The sequence below is a fragment of the Delphinus delphis genome, chromosome 16, assembly GCF_949987515.2.
Source record: "Delphinus delphis chromosome 16, mDelDel1.2, whole genome shotgun sequence".
Taxonomy (NCBI): domain Eukaryota; kingdom Metazoa; phylum Chordata; class Mammalia; order Artiodactyla; family Delphinidae; genus Delphinus; species Delphinus delphis.
The window spans coordinates 28,206,101-28,225,992 of NC_082698.1; the positions used below are offsets into that span (position 1 = coordinate 28,206,101).

Consider the following 19,892-nt stretch of genomic DNA (forward strand, 5'->3'; position numbering starts at 1 on the left):
GAGCTCGTGGATTCTTATTTTAGTCAATGGATTACAATGCTTTGCTGTGCTTAGTTATTTTGATACTCAAATTGTACAGATTTGGCCAGTGGGAGCTACTTCAAGTTGGCTCCATGCCCTTTCCACATGAAGAATTCTGGTTCCTTTTACTGAAGAGTGGTTTTTAGAAACCAGAATCTGGGTTACACTTTTTAAACATTGGAATTCCTAAATTCTTAGAGAAGGAGCAGTGGGGAAGGTTTTTGGAGACTAAAATCTGCTGTGAAAGCCTAGTTTTCCATAAGTAGTTTGAACACTTGTGTTTTTGCTTCTTAGATCTGGGTAAAAATATTCTTGTAATCATACTCAGACTTGCTAGTATGTTTACTTACCAAATTTGTCATTTTTTAAAGTGGATCTTAAGGAATTTGAAGTAAACAGCAGAGATTGCTTCACTGTTGAAATTTTCTCAGTTGTTTATTTTAGCATTTAACTTTCATTTTAAATGAACAAATGCCATCTCATGCATAATAGTTCTCTCCTCATATGTATCTAAGTAACAGGTATTTGTAAAAGCTAATGACAAAATACATATTTGTTTTCATTCTTAGATCATGTGGTGTGGTTTTATAGAGGTTTTTTTAATTGAAAATACTATTAAAGAACTTCCTACTTATAGGACATTTGTATCTTCCAGGACATTTGAAGTAGCAAAACTTGCTTGTGAGTCTTCATTAATGTTTTTTTGGTTGTTGTTGTTGTTGTTTTATAAATTTATTTTATTTTTTTATTTTTGGCTGCGTTGGGTATTTGTTGCAGTGCGCGGGCTTCTCATTGCGGTGGCTTCTCTTGTTAGGGAGCACAGGCTCTAGGCAAGTGGGCTCAGTAGTTGTGGCTTGCGGGCTCTAGAGCGCAGGCTCAGTAGTTGTGACCCATAGGCTTAGTTGCTCCGTGGCATGTGGGATCTTTTCGGACCAGGGCTCAAACCTGTGTTCCCTGCATTGGCAGGCGGATTCTTAACCACTGAGCCACCAAGGAAGTCCCCTTCATTAATGTTTTGATAGGGAGAATCTAAACAGTTTTTACATATTTTATTACATGCTAATATTAATCCACCATCACAGTAACTGGAATAAGGTGGGCCCTACAGTCACCCAGATCTCAGACAGATAATTCCTACCTAATTTTTGTCTTTCCCTTAGTTGGCATTATTATGTTCCCCATAATATTATTTTTAATGTGCTGTATCAGTATTTGTAACTTCCAGCTTGGTATTTCTGCTGCTAAGTTCATGAAACGGGTTTTATACCTAACTAAGTGAAAGCAGTTCTTTTTATTTATTTATTTATTTATGGCTGCATTGGGTCTTCGTTGCTGCACGCGGGCTTTCTCTAGTTGTGGCAAGGGGCTACTCTTCATTGCAGTGTGCGGGCTTCTCACTGTGGTGGCTTCTCTTGTTGCGGTGCACAGGCTTCAGTAGTTGTGGCTTGCAGGCTTTAGAGCACAGGCTCAGTAGTTGTGGTGCACGGGCTTAGTTGCTCCACAGCATGTGGGATCTTCCTGGACCAGGGCTCAAACCTGTGTCCTCTGCATTGGCTGGCAGATTCTTAACCAAGCAGTTCTTTTTAAGAACAGCACCTCTTTCCACCTCTTTCCCAAGGAGGTTGTAGACGCTGATTTGTCCTCATAAAATGGGCCAGCTACTTGTTTTTAGGACAGATTCTAGAAATGGTATCGCAGATGGGAGAAGTTCTTTCTGCAGGGATGGCTTTCTAAGCTCTTCATCTTCGTGATTAGAACTGACTTGAGGATCAGATTTCCTGATGATTGACAATTGCGAGACCTTTGGTTCTCAAAGAATGTGTTCTTTTCAACTGAAACTATTGCAGAGGTCTGCTTTTACACCCAGAGCTACTGACCAGTTCTCTTTTCCTTTCTAGAAATGACACTCCTCTCCTCCCAGTCTTCAGCACTAGTGGCCCCTTCTGGGTCTGTGTCCACTGAAAGCCCAGAGCAGAGGATGCTGGAGAAGAGAGCCAAGGTGATAGAGGAACTTCTTCAGACGGAGAGAGACTACATTCGGGATCTGGAAATGTGTCTGGAGCGGATCATGGTACCCCTGCAGCAGGCACAGGTGGGAACTGTGGGAGAAAGTTAGCTTTGCCTTGAACGTGGTTCTCCAAGCCTGATGCATTAGGGTATGGAAGCTTTCACCACAAAGATTTATTGGGTTTGAAATAAAATTTATTGGGTTTGCTGCTCTTAATTCAAGGGCCCCAGTTTACATTTGTCATCAACTTAAGCGTTCACCATCCTGTCACTTATCAAGTCCAATATTAACTTATTAACTTAAGTTACTGCAATAATTCCTAGGACATTTCCTGTTTCTGTGGCTCCTGAAAACAGTTCCAGTGAGTCTGGGATTGTCACTTTACTGGGAGGTTGTGCAATAATATAATGAAGTCTGGGGATGGTGGGTTACCTGGCTGTAGCACCTGATTGTATAAGGTTTATTCCAGAAAGTCTTACTAATATGTGTATGCTAGACACTCTCTTAGATGCCGAAGACAGGGAAAAAACGTTATTGGTATCCCAGGGATTTACAATCCTATTGCTTGTTACTTGACCACTGGGCTCAGCTTGAGTGTGGACTCCTGGAGCAGTCACTCACAGAACTTCTCTAGGATGTGGACGGTGCCATCCGATTTTGGGTACTGGGTGGAATTTGTGTCCCAGTACAATTATAGAAATTGGTTCTACGGTCATTTTACTATGGTAGTGGGGGAGGGGGGAGCAGAAAGTAGTTGGATCAAGGACAGATGGTGACACTAAAGGCGATGTTAGATGTTCCCATTCTGGAAACTTCGTGAGAGTGAGTGAAGATAACCTTGAGCAGCTTTTGTATCATCCTTTGAAGAGATGTTCCTAATGTGAATGATATGCCGTTAATTTTATTTCTCTGCATCTTTGTTTTGTTTTCCTTTCTCAGATACCAAACATTGATTTTGAGGGACTTTTTGGAAATATGCAGATGGTGATTAAGGTCTCAAAGCAATTATTGGCTGATCTGGAAATCAGCGATGCCGTAGGTATGAGCCCCTGCCATTGTTTCAGAAGCAGGTTTTTTTGTTTGTTTGTTTAATTTCATAGGTAGGAGGCAGGGGAAGAAGGGCCCAGCTGGTACTGAGTAGTTTTGTTAGGAAAATTAAGTGTTAATTACTTAGTTCGAAGGTTATTTGGCCCCTGCTTCTCCTTTTATATACCTTGAGGTGATAGAGGATGCTTGCAATAGAAGAAATTTTTGTTGTCACATGATATGATGTTTTTCAGACCAACAGTTGCAGCCTGTTAGTGGGTCATGAGATCAGTTTAGAACCCAGTAACACAGTGGGTTTATCTTACAGCTAAGGAACCAATCACACTTAGATAAACCGCAGTATTATAGCAGGCTGCTGGCAGATTCATCCAACTTTGTACAGGAAGAAGACATTGTTATTCTGGTCAGGAACAAACCTGCCGTCTGTCCAGGAAGGAGAATCTATCTCTATTTTCCAAGGCTTTCTGTTTTTATTAACATCCTTGGAAATATTATCTGGGACAAGAGCTGTCCCAAGTCATGTAGAAATGCCGTGGAGAATTGATCTTCAAAAAGTTGCCTTTCAGGCTTCCCTGGTGGCGCAGTTGTTGAGAGTCCGCCTGCCGATGCAGGGGGACACGGGTTCGTGCCCCAGTCCGGGAAGATCCCACATGCCGCGGAGCGGCTAGGCCCGTGAGCCATGGCCACTGAGCCTGTGCGTCCGGAGCCTGTGCTCCGCAACGGGAGAGGCCACAACAGTGAGAGGCCCGCGTACTGCAAAAAAAAAAAAAAAAAAAAGAAAAGTTGCCTTTCTTGGGAATTCCCTAGCAGTCCAGTAGTTAGGACTCTGAGCTTCCACTTCAGGGCACCTGGGTTCGATCTCTGGTCAGGGAACTAAGAATCCCGCAAGCCATGTGGCCAAAAAAAAAAAGGATGCCTTTCTTTATTTATAGTCTTATTAATAAAAAAAAAAACTACTGAATGGTCTCTAAAAAAAATTAGCACCCAATATATATTTTTCCAATAAAATAGAAGATATCAGAATGTACTGTAAATAATAACTATAGTTTTTTGAAACTTTTTTCCAATTCTTTGTATATGTATACTGAGTCACGATTTTTTTTTTTATTAATTTACTTTATTTTTGGCTGCGTTGAGTCTTCATTGCTGCACACGGGCTTTCTCTAGTTGCTGCGAGCAGGGGCTACTCTTCGTTGCGGTGCGGAAGCTTCTCATTGCGGTGGCTTCTCTTGTGGAGCACAGGCTCTAGGCTCGTGAGCTTCAGTAGCTGTGGCATGTGGGCTCAGCAGTTGTGGCTTGTGGGCTCTAGAGTGCACGGATCTAGAGCTCAGCAGTTGTGGCGCACGGGCTTAGTTGCTCTGCGACATGTGGGATCTTCCCGGACCAGGGCTCGAACCCGTGTCCCCCGCATTGGCAGGCAGATTCTCAACCACTGTGCCACCAGGGAAGCCCTGAGTCATGATTTTAAATGTATTTATTCATGTGGGTCATTGTCAAAATGTTTGAAAAACAATTATTTCTTATAAACAAGGGAATTGTGTTAGTTATCTATTGCTGTGTAATAAATTATACTAAAATTTAGTGCCTTAAAACTAGAAACACGTTAGATCACTTTCCTGTGGTTCAGCAATCTGGGAGTGGCTTAGCTAGGTGATTCTGGCTCAGGGTCTCTCATGAGGTTGGAGTCGAACTGTTACCTGGGCTGCTGTCATCTGGGGCTCCATCAGTGATCCAGTTCCAAAAGCTCACTCAGCTCATCAAGCCTCGGTTCCTTGTCATGTGAGCCTCTTCACCATCTTCATGACCTCAGGCTTTCCTCAAAGTGAGTGATCCAGGAGGAAGAGGAAGCTCAAGATGGGAGCCAGCGTCTTCTTTTTTTTTTTTAATTTATCTTTATTTTTGGCTGCGTTGGGTCTTCATTGCTGTGCGCAGGCTTTCTCTAGTTGTGGCGAGCGGGGGCTACTCTTCGTTGGGGTGCTTCTCATTGCAGTGTCTTCTCTTGTTGCAGAGCATGGGCTCTAGGCTTACGGGCTTCAGTAGTTGTGGCTCGCGGGCTCTAGAGCGCAGGCTCAGTAGTTGTGGTGCACAGGCTTAGTTGCTCCCCAGCATGTGGGATCTTCCTGGACCAGGGCTTGAACCCGTGTCCCCTGCATTGGCAGGAGGATTTTTAACCACTGTGCCACCAGGGAAGTCCCCCCAGTGTCTTCTATAACCTGATCTCAGATACTACATACCATCACTTCTGCCATATTCTGTTGGTCATACAGACCAGCTCTGGTGCCTTGTGGGAGGGGTCATCTTATCACTTTGCTATATTATTGGAATCATAGTGACAAGTTGCTACCACAGTTCTAGCCATTCCACTACACACATCACAACGTCTAGCAGAAGGAAAAATTGACCCTGTGTCATTTAATAGTAAGCAGCCTTTCCAGAGCCCCCTCACCAGAATCCTCTTTGTTTCTCATTGGCCAGAGCTGGGTCACATGCATATGCCTACACAGATCACTAGAGAGGGGAGTAGGCTCATGATGTTGACTTAGGCTAGGTGGTATTGACCTGACTTACCTGGGAGAGAAATGGACATAAGAACAGCCACGGCTCTGCCCTCCTGCAGGAATGGCTGTGGGATGTTAGGTGATAGTGCAACTTACATTTCTCTGGTATTTATTGTACTCCACACACCCTTTCAAGGTATGTCAAGCTTTATCACACTTGTTGCCTACAACAACCCTATGAGGTTTAGCTGCTATTAATCTTACTTTACAGACTGGAAACTGAGACTTACAGCAGGAAGTAATTTGCTCAGGGTCACATGGCTAGTACTTGATGGGACTGACATTCAGACTCAGGTCTTTTCTGTCATCTCTGCATAGGCTGTTAAATTCTGTACAGAACAGCTGCAAGAGAAACTGAAGCCTGGGGTCCTGCTCTCAGTTTAATTGGAGAGGTCAGAGGTCAGGGGGGTTGAGGAAGAAGAAGCACACATTGATTAGAGGTAGCCATGGTGACCCCATTTTTATAGAGGTCACCCTATAAAGCATAAAAGCCAATTTATAGGATTTCATAAGGCACTTGAAATAAGTATCTGTAGGTTATTAATTTGAATTATGAAAGAAATGAGAGAAACTGGTATCTGAAAGGAATTAATTATTAATCAAACATTTTTTCAATTTATTTTATTACCTGTGTATTATGACAACAATAAAAGAGGAAATGAAAACAGAATATCCATAATCTCACCCCCATACAATATCAGCTGTTTATTTTTGTTTTTCCCTTCCCCTTCTTGTCCCAAGACAACCGAGGATTTAGGTAGCCGACTGAGATGAGCTGAAGGCGTGCGGGGGATGGGGGAGGAGAGGGCCTAGGAACCGCTGGCTCAGAGCTTTACAAGGAGGGACAGTGTGCAGTGACCGTGGTATGCAATAGGCGAAGCCGAGGTTGGATGAGAGCACCAGCCTGGGAGCTCCAGTCTTGGTCCACCAGGAGGCCAAGCAGTGCATTCAGTGGAGAATTAATAAAGGACAAGGTTTTGAATGTCTGATAAGGGAAGGTTCTGAGAAGTCAGGGAAGGCAAATTAAAGCTTCGCTGAGCCACTAGCAAAGGGCAGATTGACATGAATTGCATAAGCAATGTTTTATTTTGCTTAAGTTTATTTTAATATATGATACATATTTTATATATATATTTTTTTTTTTTTTTTTTTTTTTTTTTTTGCGGTATGCGGGCCTCTCACTGTTGTGACCTCTCCCGTTGCGGAGCACAGGCTCCGGACGCGCAGGCTCAGCGGCCATGGCTCACGGGCCCAGCCGCTCCGCGGCATGTGGGATCTTCCCGGACCAGGGCACGAACCCATGTCCCCTGCATCGGCAGGCGGACTCTCAACCACTGCGTCACCAGGGAAACCCTGAGTATATTTTAAATGTAACTTATTTTTAATACATTCACATGGCACAAAATTTGAAAGGTACCAAGAACTGCTTAATGAAAACTCTTCTATCTGTCCCCTGCCACCCAGCTCTTCTCAACCAGAAGCAACTAATGTTACCAGTTTTCTTACATCTCCTTCCAGAGATAGTTTATCATAACAGCAATTACATATGTATTTCTCTACCCTGGTCCCCCATCCCCACTTTAAAAATTTATATAAACAGTAGCATACTATTCAAACTGTTCTGCACTACGCCTTAACTCCCCTTTTAATAAAAGTATGCCTTCCAAGCAGTTTTTATGATCCAGGAATAAAAATGGAAAAGTATACAGTGAGGGGATAACTTGGTGAAAATCCAGGGTAAACCAGGATGCTGGAAAAAGCATCATTGAATTAACTTATAAGCCTGATTGGAGAAGGATTCTAGTTACAGCCAGAACAGGGTCCACAGGGAAGGAGAGAATGGTAGGTGTTCAGGGCTTGGATGATTTAGAAGACGAGGAGGTTGAGATGAGGAAGAAGTACCAGGAGACTCTGGATATGTAGTAATATCTAAGGAACTGGCTTTTTTATTATTTTAAACATGTCCCACAGAAAGAAATACATTTTACCTAATGACCAGGATACATGTTTGTGTGTGTGTGTCTGTGCTTATTTTTACTGTGTTCAATGTTTTCTGTTCTTTTCTATTCCATTTTATTTCCTCAAAAATGTGTTGATCATACCCATAAAGTAGATTCCATGACCCATTCATGGGTTTTGACCCAAATTTGAAAGACACTGTAAATTAAGTTGTAGCTTTGTTAGTTTGTAGTTGATGTAGAAGAGTCACCATTAGGGAGGGTAAAACCCATGAATGGAGGACGTACAGTGTAACCGGTGTGAGAGTGAAGGTTCTGGGAGTGCTGGTGGGGAATGGAGACGTAGGGGAGAAGACAGGCAAATACCGGCTGGTGAAACTGGATAAAGACGTTGGTGGCTCAGGGATTCCAAAGGGGCCCTGAACGTCAAAAGGAAGCAGCCCCACTCTTAACTCCTGTGCCTGTTGAGTCACAGGATTAGACAAAGAAAGGCTGCCAGTTGGACGGCAGCACGAGTGTGGTTTGTATGGACACAGTCACGACTCTCTTTTGGAAGGAGCTATAATCAAGGAAATACATTTCATTTAAATAGAAAGTGCTCTGCACGAGAATAGGGAATTCCATAGGACACAACATGGAGGGAACAGAGGTGACCTTGTAGAGAAAGGGATGGGGTTCCCTGAGGGAAGGGGTTTATGCCCACAGCGGCTGGGAGAAATAGTTATAGGGGAAGCAGTAAGTAGGGTCATATTTTGAGGGAGGAGCTCAAGGATGAGAGGACGTTGTCTTTTGGGGAGCAGTGCAAGCTGAAGAAGGAAGGACCAGGTACACAGAGGGAAGAGGGGCAAGAGGAAGAGCAGTTTTAACAATTCAGGGAATCGGCACATTCAGGCAGCTGATCTAAATGAAATTGCTCCGGGGAAGTTTGCTTAGGAATTATTCCTATGCCCAAATGGTGTAGACCAGGGGTCCATGAGTAGATTTCAAGTACTCCACCAACTTGTATAGAAGTTTCTTTATTTATAAGAGAAATTTAGCATTGATTTAAGGTATGACTGTAGGGAACAGTGACTTTGTCACCAACTGAAGTCACCTGCTCGTATCACATTTAAGTTGTTGCATGCAGTATCTCGAAATTCCATCAATGACCAGAAACAACACGTTATACCAGTTTCTTGTGTCACTCATCATACTTTGAAATTATGGTGATTATTAGATTCATTGCTATGTTTTGCTATTCAGTGCTTTATCAAGAAGTACATATATTATTATAGATTCAGAGGGTTTATATTTATATAATATAGTATTAATATATTTATATATAATTTATATTATAAATTAATATATTTATTAATATGATAAACTTCATAGTCTTGTGTATTTACGTGCAAAGAAAAGGTTGGAAGCTGCTGCCGTAGAAGGATCTCTTCACCCCTGTGGAGATTTGGGGCTTAGAGAGCTGAGGGGTCTTTACAGGTTCTGATCACATGCCTATATGGAGAGTACTTGCAAATGCCTTACTCTGCCTGACGGAAAAGGGACTGGACTCTGTTTCAGGGACCAGCTGTGTGTGTGTGCATGCACGTGTGCATGTGTATGCGTTCTGAAAAATAAATACATGGATGAGATAGTTCTCTTAAATTTTGCTTTAAATAAGTAGAATTTTAAGCTGTTACATGGAAATATCATATTAATTTGAAGGATAGTCTTATTCTCATTTCTTGTGATAGGATTATCTGGTATTAAAGTTTGGTTATATACCTTCCATTTAGTACGCTGAGAAGAAAGTTACTAAAAAACACTGTATGTTTGTGTATATTCCAAAGGACCGGTGTTTCTTGATCACCGAGATGAGCTTGAAGGAACATACAAGGTTTATTGCCAGAATCATGATGAGGCCATCTCATTGCTGGAAATATATGAGAAGGATGAGAAGATCCAGAAGCATCTTCAGGACTCCTTGGCAGATCTTAAGTAGGAGTTTTGAGCACTTCATTCCATCATAGCTCTTCAGTTCTGCCTTTTGGAAGTCACTCCCATGTCTATGTTATGGATCTATCATATTTTAAACATAAGTGATACATTATCGTAGGTCCTATTATGTAACTTGCCGTTTCCCATTCTATATCATGGAAATCTTAAGTAGCTTCCTGCTTGTAGTTTTATCCATTAAAATCACTTTTATCTATACACACAAAGTATTAAGTTAGCATTTTCAGGTAAGAAGCTGCCAGGAAGATAGTTTGGTCCAAATGAGAGAAAAGGTAAGAAGATAAAGTCGGTTATTCTTGACCATCAGGTGAGAGTCTCCTGTCTTAGGGAGGCAGGCTATAAGGATATAATATATGTCTAAGTAGGTCAAAGTGAAGTTAAGGGCTTATTGACTTTTTTTAATAGACTAGATATGCCACCATAGACATTCACAATTCCCCTTCTGTCCCATGTGGTTTTTGTCTGCCCAGCTAATAGGCATTAGTTGGACTAATATGTTCTGAGAGGAATGTGAAAATCAGCATCAGTATTTTCTTTAATCTGTTGTTTCTTCTTTTCATGCTCGCTGCCCTGTAGGAGCCTGTACAATGAATGGTAAGTTCTTGCCACTTGATGCAGAAGCTCATTTCATTATTTTCTTCCTTTATAGACAGAAACCTAGAAGTAGACCTGCCTTGCTGTACTTTCCTCCGTAGCACTTACCACCTAATGACACTTCATATAACGTTTGTTTGATTATTGTCTGCCTCTTTCCACTAGGGCAGGGACTTTTTTGGGTCACTACTAAATCCGCAGCACCTAGAACACTGCCTGGTGTTTATTAGGTGCCCAGTAAATGTGAATGAATTAAGTTGGGAAGTAGGGTGAAAGAACGGAGCTATATTAGGAATAACAAATACTACCTGTAGGCCCTGTGTTACTGACAGTTGACTGAACTCTCTGTTTTTCCTTTTCTTGAAGGGGATGCACAAATTATATTAACCTGGGCTCCTTCCTCATCAAACCAGTGCAGAGAGTAATGCGCTACCCACTGCTGCTGATGGAGTTGCTGAATTCCACCCCCGAGTCCCACCCAGATAAAGTGCCTTTAACCAGTGCAGTCCTTGCAGTCAAGGAAATCAACGTTAACATTAATGAATATAAACGTCGAAAGGACCTGGGTAAGAAAAGCATACTTGCTGAAAAGGAGGTATACCCTTGAGAATGTTCTTCTCAAAAGAATTAATTACTTCACCAGAGGTGGACAAGCAGATGGTAGGTCATAGGGCTGTGATGAAGAAATGGTAATAGAATTTGGGGAAAATGAGATAATGAAAGAAAAAAAACAGTGATCATAGTAAAAGCACAACCATGCATGTTGGAAATAAGGCACCTGTGATAAAGCTTATAGCAGTGAGTCTTTCCTAAGAGATATAAAGACCTATTAGAGAATGGCTGATCAGGAGAGTTCCTTCAAGCATGAGTGATGGCCTTCTCAACTCACTGAAGGCAGTCCTCTTCAGTCCATGCTTATATGTGTTTGCTCCGCACGTCTGGTTGGATATTTCAGTGTTTCCACTTAAGCTAGAACTTTTTTGTGTTCTTTCAGAAGACCCGGGTTTGCCCACCTCCCTGGTCCCATCAGTCCTGCCTCTGGTCTGTGCCCCTCCCCTCCCCCACAGAACTGTGCAGTCAGTTGCCAAACACCCTCTCTTTCTTTATAATATAGAACAAACTGAACCATTTCTTTTGTCTCATCAAATCTCTTGTTGAGGCTTTGATTTTGAACACTCAATGAGTATAGCATGGTGACCATGCTAAACTGATTTATTATTCATATCCTCAATCTATAATATAGGCTCTTTGCCTGTCTCTCCACTATTGTCCATATTTATCTAAAATCATTTTCCCCTTCTGCTTCAGCCATGACACCCGTGTTTAATGTTGACTGTGGATGTTAAAGCTCTCTGGCCATCTGGCCCTTTGTCTTGGTTCATATCTCCTCATGTAATGTCATCTTCATCTCCTACAACAGTAAAGTGTGCCTTTTTGCTACCACCCAGCCTTCCCTTGCTACCCTTCTACTCTTATTTCCAGGCTTTTCTGCAGACTGTGCCTGATGCATGACACATAGATTAATCAAAAACTCCTGCACAGCATTTCAGTATGAGACGATTGTATATAAATATCTCGTTTGTATATGAGACCATTTAAGGTGGTCTTATAAGTCAGGTACTGTTACTTTCTACATCTTATTGGAAAGGAAAATGGGGCTCAGAGAAGTTAAGTGGCTTATTTAAGGCCACACCTTTTTTTTTTTTTTTTTTTGGCCGTACCCCATGGCTTGCAGGACCTTAGTTCCCTGACCAGGAATTGAACCCAGGCCCTGGCAGTGCAAGTGCAGAGTCCTAACCACTGTACCACCAGGGAATTCCCTAAGGCCACACCTTGATGAAATGACAGACCCAGGCACTGAACTCAGGTTTCCTTGACTCCAAATCTTAGGCTCTGTTCTTTACACCTCTGCGACCTTCCTTCCTCATCTCTAACCTTCTCCAGTCTGCGCACAGTCTCTGCTGTTCTCCAGGTATCCAATCTGTCCATAAATGGTGATTTGGATTAACGTTTTGTGTACTCAGTTATAAGCTCATTGAAAACAAGCACTAGCTCTAGTTTGGGTTGTTAGTCTCATTTGTAGTCTGTCCATGCTCAGAAGAGGGCTTTCTTCACTCACCAATTTGACTCACTTCCCAGTCCTCAAGTACCGAAAGGGTGATGAAGATAGCCTCATGGAGAAAATTTCTAAACTGAACATCCACTCCATCATCAAGAAATCCAACCGGGTTAGCAGTCACCTGAAGCACCTCACTGGCTTTGCCCCACAGGTGAGGTTCCTGCGCTTGAAGGTTCAGCCTGTCTTTGGCTGCTTTTCAGGGCTCCACGGGGCAGCCTGCATGGTGTGAATTGGCAAGATTCCCCTCTTAGTACCTCCCCTGGTGTTTGCTAGCTGGTGGATACAGGACCCTGCAGCTACTGTTCATTTAGATCCATCCACCCAACCCTCCATCCGAGCCTTGGTGAGCTGCTTACAGTGTGTATAAAGGCAAATCAGGAGGCCAAATCGGTCACCATGTAATAGTTATCATGGTTTTAGACACCCATAAGGAGCTTATAATCTATTTGGGGAGACAAAATTAAAATTGTAGACATGTTAAGCTAGAAGGGATTTCAGAGATCACCCTGTTCAACACCATATGTCACACATGAGGAAATGTAAAGTCTAAGGTTTGAGTGATTTGTAAAACAGTTATCAACAGAGTAGATCCAGTCTCCAGACTTCATGCACTGAACCATGTGTATGTGATACAGTCAGTGGAAAATACCAGCTAAAGAATCAGTTGCTAAGCTTTGTAGTTTGTTCTCTACACGCTGTGGTACTTAAAAAAACTGGAGCTCCGTGAGAGTGTGCTTCATGTTGGCAAGAGATTTAATCTGAGTCTTAAAGGAGAGGGGCAGGTTTGGCATAGGGAGAGAGGAGGGCAAACCAGGCAAGGCAGCAATACTGGTGAAGCAAACAGCCTGACCAGCAAAGGGTTTCCATCAGGAACAGAGGGGGTCAGTTAGAGCCAGGAGGGCCTGTGTGTACTTATGAGCTCTGTCAAATCCAATTCATATGATTCAGGGAAACATCAAAGGCTTAAAATTTAAACAAAAGATGCTTTAAGAAAGATGCTTTTGCCAATAAGATCTATTGAGGGAGAGTCCCAATTTGCTAACAGCACTTTTTTATTTTGAACAGATTAAAGATGAAGTATTTGAAGAAACAGAGAAAAACTTCCGAATGCAAGAAAGATTGATCAAATCTTTTATCCGAGACCTGTCTCTCTACCTCCAGCATATCCGGGTGAGTAAAGACATCACTCTCATTAGAATCATGTACAGTGGGGAATTCCCTGGTGGTTCAGTGGTTAGGACTCGGTGCTTTCACTGCTATGGGCCTGGGTTCAATCCCTGGTCAGGAAACTAAGATCCCAGCCAAAAAAAAAAAAAGGAATCACATATGGTATAATTCCATCCGCTCTCCTGTTCATCCAGCATATTGCTTAATGAATGTGGAATAACCTGGACTCAAATGACCAGTATGCCATGACAGACTTTTTATTGGGATTCTTACAGATATAACTACTGAACGAATATCCTCCTGTTATTGTTTTATTTATTTATTTGGTTGCAGCAGGTCTTAGGTGCGGCAGGTGAGCAAGTTTTGGCTTGTCAGCTCCTTAGTTGCGACACGTGGGCTCCTTAGTTGTGGCTCACGAACTCTTAGTTGTGGCATGAGTGTGGGATCTAGTTCCCTGACCAGGGATCAAACCTGGGCCCCGTGCGTTGGGAGCGTGGAGTCTTAACCCCACTGTGCCACCAGGGAAGGCCCTCTTACAGGTTATTTAAAAGTTAAACAATGTCAGAAGATCAGTACTGTTGTATTCATAGTAAAGGGACCTAGCTCTTTCCTCCCTCTCTTTTGAGCTTCATCACCCTTTTTTCCCCCTGTCTCCTGTACCCAGTTATAGAAGAAGCACTTGTGACAGTTCATTTTGTCAAAATCATTTTGAAGATCAAATAGTAAGAGAATGGTTCCTGTGGGGTGTGCTTCCTAATAATAATATTTATTTACAACTGTACATAGGCCTCTAAGGTTGTTAGAGCCACGAATAGGTCTAGAGAGTTGCAAGAACTTGGGAGATCAGGCGGGCCCTGGTCTTCCTTCGCTCAGGCAGTGCTTCCTTCATGAAATCAGAACCAGGACTAGAATCCTTTCTCTTAAAACCTGTAATTTCTCTGTTGATTTAATAGAATAGTGTTTATGTAAGTATACCATGTACCCCTGTCCCTCACACAGGAAAATCTCATCCCATGAAACAAATAATTTCCTTTAAAAGAAATCCTTTGCTTTTTAAAAATCATTATTATTATTATTATTTTTTAAGTAAAATGGTACAAAATTCAAAAACTACCAAAGGGATAAGTATAAAGTAAAATAACTCCTCCCCCTCCCCTGTCTCCTAGTCATCTATAGAGGCAGACACATCTATCAGATTCTTCTGTCAGAGATACGTGTGTGAGGGAGAGAGAGAGACACACACACACGCACTGTTGAGCACCTTGGGTTTTGCATTTTGGAAATCGTTCCATATTTGCACACACAGAGCTGCCTTGTTCTTTTTTACAACTGCATAGTATTTAATTGTTATGGACATGCGATAATAAATTTAACTAGTCCCCATCAATGGATGTTTAAGTTGTTGCAAAAAGTTAAAAACATTGGCACGAGAAATATCTTTGCATGTAGATCATTTTTCTGATCTATGTGAGTATATCTGAAGGCCAGAGTACTAGATTTTCTGAGCCAAATCATAAAGCAATGCAAATTTCATAGATATCATACCCGTGAAAACTCCCCACCAGCAATGTATGAAACAGTTTCCCCATCCCTTGCTAACATACAGTGTTATCAAAATCAAAATGTCTTATCTTTGCCGGCAAGAAAGGTAAAAATTGCTGTTTTAATATAGTTTGAATTTACATTTCTTATATTATGAATGAAGTTGAGGATAGTTTTGTATGTTTAAATCATTATATTTCTTTTTCTGTGATTTGTCTGTATTTGGGGGCACTTATTTATTGATTTATTGTTCTTTTTCTTATTGACTGGTAGTACCTTTGTATATGTTGGAGAAAAGAGCCCTTCTTCTGAGATGCTGGCTTACAAATACCCCCTGCCCCAGTTTGTTGACTTTTGAATTTGCTTAAAATGTTTTCTGTGTGTAGAAGAGTTTTATTTTTGTGTAGTCTTAACTAAACTTTTATGGTTTCTTAGTTCTGTGTCATACTTTAAAAGGTCTTTCCCATTCCAAGATAATTTTAAAAAGATGTCCTATGTTCCAGTACTTTTATCATTTTATTTTTTTATATTAGTCAATCTAGCTGGAATTTATATTAGTATATAGGAATCCAACTTTTTGTTTTTTATCTAGTTATCTGTCATTATCATTTATTGAGTAATACCCACTGATTTGAAGTGCTTCCGACACTTCTTTTAAATAGCAAACTCTCTCCATTCATGTTTTGAAAATGTGATAAGTAAAATTGAGGGCTTATAAGACTTTCCAGGAACACATTGGCTTAAAGCGAGAGATTTGACCAAGTATGGTTCCCTTGCCTCAGGACTTTAGCCTACAATTCCTCTAATTTTGATATCTCCCTATTGGCTATTTTCTCCCCACGTTATCTAAATGTGTAGCAAGTATACACCTGAGCACCTAACTCTTAAAAAGCCTTGTCTCCCTAGCAATGGGTGACAGCCCTTGGACGGGCAGGTCGCTTTGGTTCTGACTGCTAACTGCTATCTAGGATGAATGATGGAGGCTAGAAGTTCTGTCTGGTCTTACCTGTGTTTGTAACTGGCTGCAGGAATCCGCATGTGTGAAGGTGGTGGCTGCCGTGAGCATGTGGGATGTGTGCATGGAGAAGGGACACAGAGACTTGGAACAGTTCGAGAAGGTGCATCGCTACATCAGTGACCAGCTCTTCACAAATTTTGTAAGTGACTCTTCAGCCCACTTTTTTCAGGCTGGGCCTCTTCCCAGGGTTCTCTGTAACATCCAGCTCATGGAAAAGTTAATTCCATAGAGACACGCTTCCATGGACCAGGAATCCTAGTGTTCTTTAGCTAAGTTCATATCAGAATTTTATATTCAGAACCTGACTTTCAATCAGCTGAAAGGACAGACAGGACCTGCATGTATGCAAACAGATTTTTTTTTTTTTTTGCGGTACGTGGGACTTTCACTGTTGTGGCCTCTCCTGCTGCGGAGCACAGGCTCCAGATGCGCAGGCTCAGCGGCCATGGCTCACGGGCCGAGCTGCTCCACAGCATGTGGGATCTTCCCAGACCGGGGCACGAACCCATGTCCCCTGCATCGGCAGGCGGACTCTCAACCACTGCGCCACCAGGGAAGCCCTGCAAATAGATTTTTTTATAATTGTGATCAGCCCAGTTTCAGGGGATAAAGGAAAACCAGGAAATTTAATCTGGTATCACTACTGATAACTGATCAAAAGAAAACAACTGAAGAACTAATAACTTAAAACGGAATATTTTTGCATAGTTAAGAGATTAACAAATAGATTTTTGAAATGGCACAAACTATTTTGTAAAGACTACTAAATGCCAAATTGCTTGGGAAATTCTAAATATATATTCTATATATATCTCCTGAGTAGAAATGGGTGGGCTTTGATAGCTTCTTGGAGATCTCTGGATGCTTGAAGCATCTTTAGAAAACATTGGGGGAACTTGGGGGAACATACGGTTATTCTAACAGTAGCATCTTATTAAAAGTAATTTACTAAGCACCTATTTATGTTCTTTTGTGTCAATATTGTGCCCTCTATGTCTATCCCTCTAGAAAGAATTAGACAAAAACTTTTGAAAAGTGAAAACAGAGTATTACTAAGTAGTTATGAGTAGAAGAGGTATGATGGGTGTGTGAAAGTTTCTCTACCCCAGGTTATGTAACAACTAAATCTTTTTAAAATTTATTTCTTATTGATGTATAGTTAAATTGCAATGTTATGTTAATTACTTCTGTACAGCAGAGTGACTCAGTTACACATATATATGCATTCTTTTTTATATTCTTTTCCATTACAGTTTTTTTTTTTACACCAAAGAAAAATGTATTAAAGTATAGATTACTGGTTATTTAAAAATACATGAGAAAAGACAAACATACAAAAGGCATTATCATACAACTGATTTCTAAACTCAATACTTTTGAAATACAAAACAATGATCATTACCTCCAAAAGTCAGTTTGAAACAAATTGACTTTTAAGTTGGTATTATAATTCTTTTCACTCCGTTTTGCTTACAAATGTTCTAGGTTTTTCAGTTTCGTCACATATCAGAACTTTTTTTTGACATGTTTACTTCTCAAAGTAGAATATAGTTATTTCTTGCAATTAATGTCAGCAACTATAGAAAGCTTCTCTTAAGTCACAAGGATTCAATATGGTTGCTGCTTTGGAAATAGTTAACCATTCTGAGTTGTCTATACTAAGACTCGTGCATTGACAGGCAAAATATTAATGGGCAAAGTATGGAGACTGAGAGCAGGAGGACTAAGGAAATATACCTTTTACTGCAGACCTGCTAAAAAAAGACTCCATTATTCACTCTGATAGTATTGCTAGAGAAGCAGTTTCTGCCAGATCGCAGGTTGGCTATGTAGTTGTCCATTTTAAATTTCCAACGCTAAAGAATGGCAGACTTCAACAATTAGATTGCTCAACCAAATAAGCAGAACTTTAAGTTACCATATACTTTAATTACAAGAAATAAATTATTTTCTTAATTGGTTTAGCAGCCTTGTACCTGGAAAGGCAGCAAAACCCACTTTGTTCCAAAATTAGAAGGCTGACTCAGAGGCTGCTTCTAAGATGCCTAACTATCTTCTATCATCAATCAGTCATGAAGGTGGACCTTCATGAACTCAGTAACTTAATAAATGTAAAAATGAACTCATCTATCAACACAATGTTGAGCCTGCAAAACCAAAAAAGTACATTCATAAGGTAGAAATTGGTTTGTATAAAACAAGAGGGTATATATCCTCTTATATAACACAAGAGGAACATGCATGGTAATAAAAACAATCTATAATAAACTTGTAAAGAAATGATTCTGGTTTACATGTAACTCTGCTTAAACTGACCATGACTGAATGATTAAACATTTTCTTCTCCTAACATAATGCCCATTCATTATAAGCTAAGCTGGACTTAGTTTCTTATAAATCTCTTATTTCCTTGGATTTATCTACTACACCCTTACTTTATAGCCATTTAACTAAAGCCCCTCGTCAGAAGGATACCAGATTCATTAAAGAGAGGCATCTTCTCGTAAGAATCTGCGCTTCAAAACAGCATATGAAGAACCAGCAGTTGGCTCTCCAATGTAGCTACCTCTCATTTCACATTATCACAGAAACAGTGCAGTTTACTAACCACTCCTTCCTTACAGAAAACTCAGTAGCTGTAAAAAATTTTTGTTCATTTCAGAACACATTTCAATACTTATTAATTCCAAAGATCCGAACACCATGTAGCTGTGGCATTTTGGGAATTAGCACGCTCAGGAGAGAAGCAGTGTTTAAGATGAAGTGAGTTGGATCATACTTCATATAGAAACTTGCCAGAAAATATAGAATTATTGGAGAAATTGTGAAAAACTTCCTTGAAGATGTAAACTGTACTCCATAGTCCAGTTGTTCCCAATGAGTTAGGAGCCTCGCTTTACCCTGGTCAGGAGTTTCAAATGGTGTTCCTTTTACTGCATGCAGAAATACATACATGCCCAGATTATGTATAACATTTGTTAAGGTCCAAGCAACAGGAACACTGAAGAAGGGTAAAACACTGAGTAAAACGATACGAAGCAAGCCAACTCCCAAAGCATATGTCAGCCACATACCCCGGCTGTTCATTACATGGGTATTTGGATTCACCTCACTGTGGGCAGCTCCAACATTCATGTTTGCACTGCCACCCCACTCCCGGCGGCTGGCTGGCTCAGAGCAGTATCAGCTCCGCGGTGGCTGCAGGGCTAACGGCGGCATCTCCTCTATTATGGTTTATTGCAGGATATTGAATATAGTTCCCTGTGCTACACAGTGGGACCTTATTGTTTGTCCATTCTCTGTATACCAGTTTGCATCTGCTAATCCCCAATCCCAATCCAAGCCTCTCCCACCTCCTTCCCCCGTGGCAGCCACCAGTGTATTCTCTATGTCACTGATTTTGTTTCTGTTTCATAGATAGGTTCATCTGTGTCATATTTTATTTATTTATTTATTTTTGGCTGCATTGGGTCTTTGTTGCTGCACGCGTGCTTTCTGTAGTTGCAGAGAGCGGGGGCTACCCTTTGTTGCAGTTCATGGGCTTCTCATTGGGTGGCTTCTCTTGTTGTGGAGCACAGCCTCTAGGTGCATGGGCTTCAGTAGTTGTGGCACGCAGGCTTAGTAGCTCCGCGGCATGTGGGATCTTCCCGGACCAGGGCTCGAACCCGTGTCCCCTGCATTGGCAGGCAGATTGTTAACCACTACGCCACCAGGGAAGTCCTGTGTCATATTTTAGATTCCACGTGCAAGTGGTATCATGTGTTATTTGCTTTTTCTTTCTGACTTACTTCACTTAGTATGATAATCTCTGGTTGCATCCATGTTGTTGCAGATGGTATTATTTTGTTCTTTTTTATGGCTGAGTAGT

General features: G+C 41.2%; 1 protein-coding gene and 1 pseudogene across 3 annotated transcripts in view; one reads left to right on the forward strand and one right to left on the reverse strand.

The window, feature by feature from the left end:
* DNMBP (dynamin binding protein) overlaps positions 1-19,892 on the forward strand; it is a 110,727-nt gene that overhangs the window by 81,695 nt on the left and 9,140 nt on the right. For all 3 annotated transcript variants that reach the window (XM_060034269.1, XM_060034270.1, XM_060034271.1), the window contains 8 exons: positions 1,920-2,113; positions 2,969-3,068; positions 9,419-9,566; positions 10,161-10,178; positions 10,545-10,744; positions 12,318-12,448; positions 13,363-13,467; positions 16,035-16,163. In XM_060034269.1, coding sequence (XP_059890252.1) covers positions 1,920-2,113; positions 2,969-3,068; positions 9,419-9,566; positions 10,161-10,178; positions 10,545-10,744; positions 12,318-12,448; positions 13,363-13,467; positions 16,035-16,163 — 1,025 coding nt within the window. The remainder of the gene's footprint in view (positions 1-1,919; positions 2,114-2,968; positions 3,069-9,418; positions 9,567-10,160; positions 10,179-10,544; positions 10,745-12,317; positions 12,449-13,362; positions 13,468-16,034; positions 16,164-19,892) is intronic.
* LOC132439712 (ORM1-like protein 1 pseudogene) lies at positions 17,251-19,159 on the reverse strand (annotated as a pseudogene).